Source organism: Cavia porcellus, unplaced genomic scaffold, assembly GCF_034190915.1.
Source record: "Cavia porcellus strain 051 isolate PalLab524CR breed Dunkin Hartley unplaced genomic scaffold, mCavPor4.1 scaffold_3, whole genome shotgun sequence".
In the NCBI taxonomy this organism is placed as follows: Eukaryota; Metazoa; Chordata; class Mammalia; order Rodentia; family Caviidae; genus Cavia; species Cavia porcellus.
Genome location: NW_026947486.1, coordinates 67,602,510 through 67,615,631, shown reverse-complemented (window position 1 = coordinate 67,615,631; position 13,122 = coordinate 67,602,510). Strand labels below are relative to the sequence as shown.

Below are 13,122 nucleotides of genomic sequence, written 5' to 3'. Positions count from 1 at the left end.
GGGTCACATGTAATGTTTGGACATACAGTAGAATTAAATCAAGCTAATTAGCATATCAGTCATCTCACACATTTACCATTTTTTGCTAGTGCAAACCTTTGGCATTTATTCCTTTAGCAATTTTGAAGCATACAATATTCTATTATGAACTATGTTCATCTTGCTATAGAATGGATCTTAACTTATTCCTCCTGTCCATCTGGAAATTTGTACCTTTTGATCAACCTCTGCCCATTCCCCACCCATCATGCACAGCCCCCAGTAGCCACCATTCTGCTCTTTACTTCTCTGAGTTTGACTGTTTTAGATTCCACATGTGAGTCAGAGCTTGTACTATTTTTCTTTCTGTGTCTGGCTTATTTCCCTTAGAATTAAGTCTTCTAGGTTCATCCTTGCTTTGTATTAGAGAATTTTCTTCTTTTTGCATTTTTATAAAAGAAATTATAATTTCTTTTTCTTCTCTGATATTTTCTGCTCTTCACCTGCTTTGAAAGAATTTTTTATGGTTGAAATATTTTATGATAGTTATTTTGGAATCCTTGTGAGATAATTTCAATATATAGTTCACCTCAATGTCAGCATTAGTTGACTGTCTTTTTTTATTCAAGTTGTAATTTTCTTGGTTTCTGATATGGCACATGAATTTCGTTTGTTTTCTTGAGACCGGGTGTTCTTATGCAGTTCAGGTTAGCCTTGAATACACTATATAGCCCAAATTGGCCTTGACCTTATAGTAATCCTCCTGCTTCAGTCACAATTTGTGGGATTACAGGCATGCAACACACCACTCAGTTCATGCCATGATTTGTGATTGAACAATATCTATTATTTTAGAACACTCCTATTTAAATCTTTTATTTTGGCACACAGTAACTTTACTTAGGTCTCCCATACAGGTCTAGTACTATTTTTGTAATCAGCAGTTCTAATGTCATTTTACTTTTCAAGGCCTTTGTAACGCTATTGTGGCTTATTTGATTTAGCTGATATGACTGTAGCTTCCATTTGTCTCCAATCATGTTGCCTGAAGGAACAAAAAAAGCTTTCCCTCGTCTAGGATGACAAATATTTCTCAGTATGGGATGTTCCTATTAGTGCCTCTGTTGCCCCAGTGTCACTGTGTAGGCAGAAGAGTCATAGACCTGAAAAGCCTTCTAACTTGGTCACTTACCACAGCCTTCTCCTTTTTGTCTGTTCCATCCTTCCACCTCGATGTCATCTCTAGATGGAAGTGGTGAATCTCAGGCCCAGCAAAGAATGAGAATGACTGTTACGTCCAATATTATTGGTGGGACTGCTAATAGTTCCCCCTTGCCAGTGATATTGGGCTTACTTGATGTTTTAGAGACTGAATTCAATCTGGAAAAAGAATGAACTTACTTGGGCTGCTCTTTGGTGTCAGTTTGGGGACTAGGAAATGCCCAGGATTGGAACCTTTTCTTCTATTTAATTTGAGATATACCCTGCCTCTGTTTTTCTCAGCATTGCAAACTAGCATGCTTTCTTCTTATACCTTCTAGAGTTCTCCATTGATTATGTCTTGCACTATTTCCAGGTCTTTATTTGTGATTAACAGGGAGAAGGAAAGAGAAACAAGTCCAAGCCATCTTTTGCAGACCAGAAATATCTTTCAGTGCTCACTTTGGCAGCACACATACTAAAATATAAATATCTTAAATTTTAAGAGTATATAGTGGTCCAAACCCACAAATTTTGATAACTGTTGACTTTACAAAGGTGATAAGCTGTCTATATGATTTGGAAGCAAATCAAAAAGCCTCTTAACAAAAAAACCCCAATCTGTCACTACTGAAATTCCAAGTACTACAGAACTACTTTCCTGTGATATTTGGCACTAGTTTGGGTAATAGTAAGAGGCACTAGCTTCAGCTCTGCGGGACTTAGGCCTGCCTGCACCAACTTCCCAGCTTCATGCCTTGCTCAGCCGGCTCCAGGGATCTTGGGCCTACCTGTGCCCTCAATTCTGGAAATTGGGAGGCCAGAGGTGGGTGTCCATGCACCATCCCGAGCCCCAGGAGTTTAAGATCCTTGCTCCCACCTGCCAAGGAACTTCACAGCTTCCTGCCACACTGGACTGGCTCCGCAGGTCTTGGGCCTGCCTGTCCCACCCCTAGTGACCCTCTCTCAGTCCGGGGAACTGGGCGGCCAGAGTCCCAGGAGCTGAGGGCATAGAAGAGGATTTCCAACAGGCCCAGGGGAAGCCTTGGAATAACACTTGAAACACAGAAATATAGGAAAATGACAAAACAAAAGACCAAAATGCAATCTCAAACCTCCAACCCATTCCAAGAAAGCCTAGGAACCATGTACATAGAAGGAAATATATGCCATATACCTGAAATGCCTGAAATAATAGCAACTGAAATAAAGAAGCAACTCTGGGAAGCTTTAAAGGAATTCAAACTAGAAATAATCTCCCAGGTAAAAGAAGAAATGGTAAAAGAAATGAAAGAGATGCTGAACATATCTACAGAAGACACAGTTAAAAAATTAGAGGAACAAAACAAAAATATATCCCTACATGAACAATATAAGAAACAAACAGAATACATGAAGCAGATTCAAAGAGATATACAGGAAATCAAAAATTCCATTGAAAGTTGTCAAAACTGCCTCAACGAAAGTGAAGATAGAATTTCAGACCTCAAAAACAAGAGGCACTAGCTCATATAATTAACTGGTTATTATCTACTGCAAAGTCAGAATATAAAATTCTCCAAGATGGGACATGGTGGTACACACCTGTAATCTCAGCTCTTGGGAGGCTGAGACAGGAAAATTAATGTGAGTTTGAGGTCAGCCTGAGGTACACAGATAGTGAGTTCAAGCCCATCCTAAACTATACAGTAAGAGCTTGTCTCAAAAATATTTTTAAAAATTCACCAGGAGAGGACTTAAGACTGACAAGCAAGTACTAGAAAAGGTCAACATACTCTTAAGAAATAAATCGGACCCATATGTGTAAAAATTGCATTGCCTCTCTGGTGTGAGAAACTGAAAGAGTAAATAAGAATCAAAATGTGCAATAGATATTGTGAAATGGGAAAGATATTATGAAGTGAGAAGAAATTGTTCCAAAGGAAAGGAAAACTAGAGTGAGGGAAGGGGAAAGGAAGAAAAGTAAAAGGAAAAAATAAAATGGGAGGAAAATAAGGAGGAAAAGATGAGTTGAAGGGAGAAGGGGGATTGGGAAAAAAAGAGAAATCAAAACATATCATGTACAGGTATAAATTCTTTATGATGAATATGGTCACTGTGTATATCTAAAAGATACCAACACAATTAATTAAAAATAAAAAATATAAGGTCAAGAGATGCTGTCTACTTTGCAAGGAGGCTGGAGTGAGAGCTTTATCTGCCTGTGGGGAGTTAGGGCAGCGGTGTGAGATAAGGTCATAGGGATCATGAGAGCTCAGAAGAAATAGTACACCAACTTAAATTATTTCCCTCCTTCACAATATTGCATACTCAAAGACACTTTATCTCTTACTTTTCTTAATGATAGCCGTCAGAAGAAAGAAAGCTGACCTCCAGAAAATAACTATTCTTTCCAACATAAACTTCATAAACTGGATAAATCTAGTTGCCTCCACCGGAAGCAGAAGATTTCCTGTGCACTCAAAGAACCCATTTCCTTTCTCTGCACTTAAATGATTACTCAAAAATGTTTTAAAGTCTCCAAAATAAAAGGGTTAGAACTGGAGATTAGGTAGCCACTAACGTTCCCAGAATCTTTTCCCTAAAAACAGAGATTTTAGAGATATTATTTGGACATTGTTCTTGTTTCCAGTTTGGGTTCCAATACCTGTTATGAGATTGACTTATGGTGCAAAATTATGACCAGGTAAGGCAAAAAGCAATACAGACAAAAACCCAAAACCTTGATGACTACACCAAAAGTGCTTGAAGGTAGAATAAGCATGGTTTTCATACAAGGCAAGCCATGGAAGTGGCCATATGTCCTACCAACAAATATGTGTTGAACACTAGTAAAACAGTGATGAACGAGACAGACGAAATCTCACACACCCAATGCAGCAGGAAGCCGTTTATAGCACAGAACAGAATAAAGATAAATGAACTTCAAGGACTTGGGAACTATAATTCTAATTAAAATATTTCTAACATTAAAAAATAGAAAACAAATGAATTTGTAACTAATTTGAGATCTATAAAAGTTCAGCAACATCACACTGGCATTCGTACGATAATTTCAAAATTTAAAATAAGACAATATATTTTTAAGGATACTCCACACTGTTATGTAAATGCATAACACTGGGCAAGGCAAACCACTGGGTCATTTTATTGCCCAGAGTCCCAATACTCAGCACCATAATTCATTCTTAAATTCAAAAGAAAAGATGGTTTTCAGACAATCCAGAGCCTAAATTAGTGACAATACACTCCCAAACTAAGAGCTATGTAAAGTTAGATTTTTTTTAAAAATGTAGCATTGTTCAGTTATCCCATTACTTATCACATTACTTAAACTTGTTAGCTTGCTCTACCCCATCATTGTTGAACAGAACTTTTATGGCAATGGAAATGTTCTAACTCCGCTCTGTCCAATTCAATAGCCACTACCTACTACATGTAGTTATTAAGCTCCTGACATGTGGCTAGTAAGACTAAGGAAGTGATTTTATAATTACAGTTAATTAGTTTTCATTTAAATTTAGTTAGCCACAGTGGATAGTACACAGTACAAATTTAATCTTAAACTGGAAGCTGTTCTGTGTCAGAAGAAACCAGTTCCTGTCAGGACCAGCATTGTGGCACATGCCTGCAATTCCAGCACTTGAAAGGCTGAGGCAGGAAGATTGTTATGAGTATATAGTGAGTTCATCTCAAGCGTGAACTACATAGGAAGACCTTGTCTTAAAAATCAAAACAGAAAACAATTCCCTTCCTTTGTACTAAATCATTCTAAACTGAAAATTTATTTTAATATTGAGAAAGCCAGAAAAAAATCTACATTAATATTCCTATGAAGACAAGCTAAAGACTTAATGCATGATTCAAACAAAACCAAAGACTGTAGTTTTCCTTGTTGAACTGACTGAATCAAAACATGCATATGTGGTTGAAATATACGTAATTTCTTTGAAAAATCAGTGCTTATCATTAAGGGAAAGTAATCTACAGCATGCACACTTAGTCAACATTTTAAAAAAAACATTTTAAAGTGTCTTGTGTTTTAGTAAACATTTTTCCTTCATTTATTTAACGCCTACAATGGGACAAGTGTTTTGCTTATTTGGTGGATAATAATCTTACTAATACACCAAAGCAGAAACATCATACAATTAGCCACATTTAACTGGATGCATTTGAATTGATTCAGCAGCTTCATGTATAACTGCTTCATTTTTGAGCTACCAAATAATATAACCAAATGATCAGCTCACTTTTTAGATTTGACAGCAAAACCACAGTTAAAATGTATTAATGCTTTCAAATGCATAGTACATATCTCCAGAAAATGAAAACAATATTAATATATCTTTCCAACAGGTGACTAGTACATATTACATAAATGATATGTATGACATTTTGCAAAAGATATTTGTATTAAAATTACTTTTTTCCAATATCTATCATCCTTATAGAAAGTATTTGAATGGGAAGAGGAGGGGTGAGGGGGAAAGAAAGAAAAGGAAAATGAAAAAAGAGAATAGAAGGAAGAAATGTAAACAAAGTTTTTGAAAATAAGGAAGAAGATTTTAAGAGAGGTGAGGTTAATGGGGAAGAAAAGAAAAATCAAAATATATTATGTATAGGAACAAATTCCCTGCAATGAATGTTATCACTATGTATATCAAAAGTGTACCAATGAAATTAATTTAAAAATATTTTTTCTGACTTGGAATTCAAATTAAGACCTTCTAAGAGGTCACTGAAATTAAAAATAAAAATTAAAATAAATTAAAAATAAATTAAAATAAAATCTGCTATCTGGATGTGGTGGCTCAGGACTGGGAAGGCTGAGGCAGGAGAATTCCCATGAGTTCAAGGGCATTCTGAGTTATAGAGTGAGTTCAAGTCCAGCCTTACATACATATGTAGATCTTGTCTCAACAAACAAAAAACCACCCCCACCAACAACAAAAATCGATAAAATAAAATCTACTGTGTTTAGTTGAACAGAAAATTTAGACATATATGTGAAAATGATTTTTGGTTGTTTGGAGTTTGAGAAGGTAATTCTTTCAACAAACATTTACCATGTTCCCACTATGTGCCAGGAACCATACTTGACACTAAAAAGTGACATTATCTCTGAAACAAGTGCAGGTAGGGCATCAAATAGTACATTGATGGGAACATCAATTGTCCCACATCCCTATCAAGATCATTGGGTGGAGCTGGATCATTGGAGTGATCTGAATCACTGTGAATGGAGTATATTGATTACCTTAATGTTCCTTTCTCTGTCGCCCATATGTATGGAAGTGTAGCAAATGATAATTTATAATATATTTTCATTACAGCTATTGGACTGACTACCATATTTTACTTTGGTTCATCTAGAATATATATGCATAGATATACAGCATACACTGTATATCAACAAAACTAGTTATATAACAATGTAAGAAAAATACTGTGAGGAATTTAGTGGTCATTTGAATTGGACCTTGTTTAAAAAGCTACACATAAGATCCTAACAGCACGCTAAATAATTTTTCAACAATAGAAAACTTAGGCAAGCAATTCGATACCATAATGTTAAGTGAAAGAAATCAAGCACGCAAGCTTAAGAGTGTATGATTTCTTTATGTAAGAAACCCATAGTAAAAATAAAGAGCAAAATAAAAGGTAATAGGAAGCAGAGAGATAGATCATTCTCAAAGGGGAATGTGAACATGAGATGGAGGGAGGGAGAGGGAGGGAAGGGAAAAGGATGAAAAAGCAGGAATTGGGATGTGTTATGTACATGTATCAACTCCACTCAAGGATTGTAAAGTATGTACTGCAAACATGCGCCTTCCAAATGAACAGAATCAAAAAGTGAATGGAGGAAACAGGGAGGGATGGGAAAGGAGATGAAAAAGGAATTAAGGTGTGTTATGTATGTATAGAAACTTCCCACAAGGAATGAAAATGTGTACACATGTGTACTAATAAACTAATGTTAAAAAAGAAAAATTATTTATATATAGGATACAAGCCTCAGCTTTACTGTAATACATATATTTTTTAAAAAGAATGATTTTTAAAAACACACCAAAATTTTAATGTGCAAGACTGCAAGTAGTTTTTATTTTCTTATTTATATATTATCACATTTCCAACTTTTTTTACAGTGATCATCCACTTTGTCCATAATCAGTGCAAATCATATATATAGATATGAATATAGATATAGATATATAGATATATAGATATATAGATATATAGATATATAGATATTCTTGCAACCATTCCAAATGCTATGTCTAGCATAGACCAGGTTAAGTTCTCACATAGGGAAGTAAATATTGGCTATACATATGCTCTTAGAGTGCCAATGCAGAGGGCTTATGGTTTGACCCAATTGGAAGTCCTCCAGGAAAAGACAAAGACTTTCACTGTCTAAAATTACGATTTATTGAATATTCTTAGGAATATTGTGGAAAAATAATGTACATTTGAAGCTTGATGATGAGCTGTTTAAATCTTGCATAAATACCATAGTCATTTCCTCTGATTTTTTACTCCAATACAACATTTTTATTTGAAGATTTAGTAATGCATATTTAAAGGATTATTACTAACCACAAGATAGTTTTGAAAAGCTACACTTTTTTCTAATTATAAGAATAGTATAATGTGTGGGATATACCTCACTGGCACAGTGTCTGCTTTGCATGTGCCTGGCCCTGGAGTCAAACCTCAGCCCCCACCACCACCAAAAAGGAAAGTATAATATTCTTTGTAGAACAAATTGAAAGTACAGAAAATGGGATTAAAACTCAAATCATCTATAATTCCTTCATTAAAAAGTGACTACCATGAGCACTTCAGTATACGACCTTCTAGTAATTCGTTATAAGGGATTTGTATGTCCTGCTTTCTTTTTTTTAAACCAGAAATCGAACTCAAGGCCTTGTGCTTACCATGCAGGTACCATGCCACTGTGCTACTTCCCTGGCCTCCCTGCTTTTTCACTTAATATTTCATCCTGACCATTTTCTTGTATCATTAAATATGTTTAATAAACTTCATTCTAATAACTGCCTAACATTAATGATGGCTTTCAAATACCATCTCCAGTCGATAAGGAATATTTATTGTATCTGCCTTGACCTACATATCATAAGAGATTCAAAATGCATTTGGTATTGAAAAGAACTGGTCATGGGGTTTCCTGAATTAGCAATCTCCACTGAATTGAACCAACATTGGAATTTTGACACTACATATGATTTTGTTTTGCTCAAATTCCAAAAATCACTCATATTATGCACAATAATTAATCACCTCCATATTTTCCAAAGTACAGTCTTAAAACTACATGTAAGCCAGGGTACACTCAAATCCAGGTTCTGCCTGCTGTAACCAAACAAGTAAATCACAGTAAGCTTAAAGGAAATGCCAAAGTAAAACAGAGAAAAAATTATCCTTAGCACAAACTTCCATTTCTGAACAAATAAATTTATCTTTCAAACTAAGTATTAAAATGTACTGTGAATTTTTTTCTGAGAAAAATTCAATTCATGAGCTCCATAACAATTTTACTACAGTCTGTACTCCAAAATTTGCTTAGCAAGAGTTACGAAAATTATTCAGTGTATGAATCACAATTCCTTTAAAGTACAAGAGAGAGAAATTCCATGCAAAATTTGCAACTTTAGTCTAAAAGGAAATTCTATTTCCAATTATCTTTGGTGAGTTGTGGCGTCTTCCCTTACCTGCAAGGCAGCTGAGAATGAGAAAAATCTTCCAAAATGCGAACACCATTGTGTCGAGTGGTCCAGAATGGCAGGGGCCTGTGGTTTGCTTGAACTAGGCTGAGTCTGAAACTGGCTTCCTCAATCAGCCAGAGGTTTGCCAAGCTTATCTGCTGGGCATTACCAAGCAAACTTTCCTCTTTGAGCTTATTTATTGGCTATGGAGCTTTCCCAGAGCTGACTTCTGTTTCTTTGAAACAATTTTCATTAGGTGTTTCCTTGATATATTTGCAACTGTGTTAATAATAAACCCATGTATTCAAATTCTTCAAGCTCTTTGTACACAGATTCTCTAAGTCTCATTGTTTAAAATCAATCTTAAAAAATTACATGAAGGGGGAGATCTCTTTGGAAAAAAGCTCAAGCAAATAAAAGCTGACAAGGATAATTAAATTCATGTATTTCTATGAAAGTCTTATAGTACTGATTCATTAATCTCCTTCTACAAATTAGATTACTAAATTGGTGCTATAAGTTTTCCTGAGGAGATGTGGCTCATAGGAAGGGCACAGAGGTTGTGAAGTGAAAAATTATTCATATCTATGTTAATAAACTCTAGACATGTCACTTTTTTGAAGCACTGGTAGTTATCACCACCCTCCACCATAAATCGCAAGAGAATGAATTATATGCTTATGTCTCCTAAATTCAAAACTTTATAGCACTTATTTGCTAATCTAATTTTTCAGAATCAGATAAGTGAATGAGTGCTTCAAGATTTTCATTATATGGGTATAAGTTTTTGGAGAATTCATTTACTGAACAGATGCTACAAGGTTTCTTTAGAAATGAGGGTTTCTAGGAAGGCATGGGAGACTGCACAAATGAAAAGCCTTCATGTGAACATGAGCTTCTAATCAAGTTTCTTTTAAACTTACGTTATCCTGAGAAATCTAAAAATCTCCTTTGATCTGTAGGTTGTGTTGTTTCTTCTTCTATAGTGACTCTCGAATTTGGTACTTCCCCAGTCTCTTGATTCACCTATGGTCCAGATACTCAACTCCTTGCCTCTGACTATAGTAGCAACTTCCTAAATAGCAACTTCCTCAATCATTTTACGTACCAGCAATAGACCAATGTTCTAACTCTAATCAAGTGTTTTTAATAATAACTTATAGAGACTCTTAGCAAGTCCAAAGTCCTTCATCTGAGTCCCAAGTCTTCCAAGATCTGGTCCTTTATCTCAATTCCCAGCTTTCCAAGATCTAGTCCTCATCATATCTGAACTTTTAGCCACATTAAATCATCTACCTGAAAAATACCATCAAAATGTATTGTGTCAAATGGTTTAGTTATGTAAAACATGTGCAAGTTTCAAATGATATATTTTATGAAATTTAATTTACAGAAAATAATTGACTCCATCTTAACTTAGGTAAATCAATTTTCTCTTGCATCTCAAAAAGTCGTGATTCCATTAGGTTTTCCATCCATATTAATGTCTGATGCTAACCTTGGTTCCAGGTGACATCTGTCACTATAGGTTTTTCTCCTCTCTTCTCTTGTTATCTAAGTATATTCTTAGGGCATATCAGTCATGCTATTGTGTGTAAGGATTTCTATGAACCTAACTACCACTTCAATCTGGACTCTCCCTACCATAGATTCATATTTTACAAAAATCAGATTACTTTAACCACTTAGGGTTAGTCAATACTCTACAGTCAGTACTTGATTGCTATCTAGTAGTTTCCTATTTTGGAATTGAATCTACCTTAAATCCAATGACTATGAGCCTCTTCAGGGCAGGAATCAGGTCTTATGCAGGGATTTCTCAAGTTATAAAAGGATGTGTCCTACAACAAAACCCAAAATACGTATTTCCAGAAAAGCAACTCTTCAAGACAGTGTCATTCCCAGACTTGTGTAGCACACAGTTTAGCACTGGTTTCAAGTCTGGGTGCTGGGCCATATACAACCAGGGAAGAAGAAAAAGAACAGTAGGTGGAAAAAGCATAGAAGTCTTTTATTTTCTGAAGACAAGAGTTGTGAACAATTTATTTCCCCCAAATAAGTATTGCTTGTGTCCCATATCTACCTTCCCTTCTGGCCTCACCCTCATAACTCCTGATATCCCTAGCTTCCCATTAAGGGAAGTCTCACTGCCAAGAATAGTCCATGTTGCAAAATTTCCTTTTCCTTTCTACGTCTGTTCCTCCCAGAAACATTCCCATCCTTGCACAAGGAAATATAAACTCCATGTTTGTTCAAAGGGAGAAAATCAATTTTCATGAGCATTCCTCAACCTGTTTGCACTATTGAAAATAGAATGTTGCATTCTCCAAATAAATCTCTGACGAGAAGGAACATTCAATGTATTAAATAAAAATGGTATGAGGGGAGTTTTTCAGAACAGGATATATAGATATAAACAGCCCTAAGTAGAGGTTGATTCAAGCTTTTCTCAGCCTTGGTTCTGCCTTGACCATTTTGTCAACCAAGTAATCCAAAAGACTCAAGGTTTTCACAATGAGTTCCCTGAAATAGGCATTCTCAGTGGCACAGAGTCAGATGGGGAAAGAGATTTGTAAGACTCGTCTTTGTAATCCAGGGGGCCTGCATTTCTTTCCTCTTCCCATAAGGGACCATAGCAAAGTGATCCTATAATTGATCATTAAAACTAGGATACTTCCTAGAGTGAAAGTGAAAGGCACTATTAACAATTAACTGTGACAGACAGCATAAATGGGACAGTCCTAGACAATCTTGGATGTTTGACCACCAACCCACAGGGGAATGCTAGGCAAAATATAGGTGCTAAATAAAGGAGAACTTACTAATTCAATGTGTGTAAGGTGATTGGCCTTAAAATGGGTGGAGTGTAGGGTATGATTCAAAGAAATTTCCAAAATTCACCTGCATCAGGATATCTCATACAAATATAAAACACTCTCTTTAACATTTAAGTGAAATGCTGTATAACTGCTGTTATATGCAACCTAATAGGGGCAGAAGGAATTCCGTTAAAATAGATTCAAGAGATCATCCAAATTCTTTTTGCTTGCAACTGAATTTTGATGTTACTTGACTATTATTCAAAAGAAGTGCCCCATAACTGGCAATGAAATATTAATATTTTTATTTTTACTGTGTTTTGAACTATTTTTCCATTTTGTTTTTATGACTGCACAATAGAACAAATAGATCATTATTAGCTGCATTATCTATATAGGAAAACTGAGAATCAGAAACGTGTCTTTCTCAAGGTCACACAACAAGGAGACATTAGAAGTGTTCCCATCACACTGCACAAAGGCCCAGCATGATTACAATGAAACAAAAATACTCTGCCTCTGGGATTTTCCCTCTGGAACTTCCAGAAATACAAGATATCTGTTTTATCCCTGACTTTTACTTTAAAAATTACAAAAGCAGCACATTTTCATTGCAAAAATAATTCATGAAAACAAGTAAGTAATGTAGGCAAAAGAAAAAAAAGTGTCCCCATTTATTCATTCACATGTATAATTCTGTGCTGAGGCTCACAATGGAAGTTAAGCATTTTTTCATCCTTTTCTATGCATTTAAACACAGACATATAAACTTTTTTTTCTTTTTTGTTTGTTTTCTAGTACTAAGAAGGGAACACAGGGTCTCACACAGGTGAGGCAAATGCTTAACTACTACACAACCAGCCTAACATTTTTGGTTGGTTTTTGCCCTTAACATAAAGGTGACCATAGTATACAGATTGTCCACTTTGCTTTGTTTTCTGTAGTTTTTTACTCTGAGGAAAACTGGAAACTAGTAGAGAAGCTGAACAAAGGTGAGACATAATCTGACTTACATTTTGAAAGGATCTTGCTGGCTCTTGTGATGAGAGTCGATTGGGAGTGAATAAATACAGAAGCAAGGAAACCAGTTCAGAGTCTATTGAAGTAATCCAGGTATTCGGTGCTGGTAGCTAAGAGTCCCATGAGGCTGAGAAAGTTGGTGTTTTCTATTATCTATTGTATTAATGGAAGAATTTCTAGTATCTCCATCATTATGCCCAATTACATTTATTTTGTCTATTTTAGTCTCATGGCATTTCGTGACATGGAGATGCTATAACTTGCTTAACCATTTTCCTATTGGTGAATTCTTAGATTATTTGAAGTTTTTCACTATTATAAACAATGATGCAATGACAATCCTTTTGTCAACATTGGTATCCTTCTGTTTA

The 13,122-nt window shown here is 35.4% G+C and overlaps 1 protein-coding gene across 1 annotated transcript in view; it reads right to left on the bottom strand.

The window, feature by feature from the left end:
* Vsig1 (V-set and immunoglobulin domain containing 1) overlaps positions 1-9,102 on the bottom strand; it is a 36,294-nt gene extending 27,192 nt beyond the window's left edge. Inside the window, exon 1 of the mRNA XM_063246263.1 lies at positions 8,919-9,102. Coding sequence (XP_063102333.1) covers positions 8,919-8,967 — 49 coding nt within the window. The 5' untranslated portion in view covers positions 8,968-9,102. The remainder of the gene's footprint in view (positions 1-8,918) is intronic.
* Positions 9,103-13,122: the final 4,020 nt, after the last annotated feature.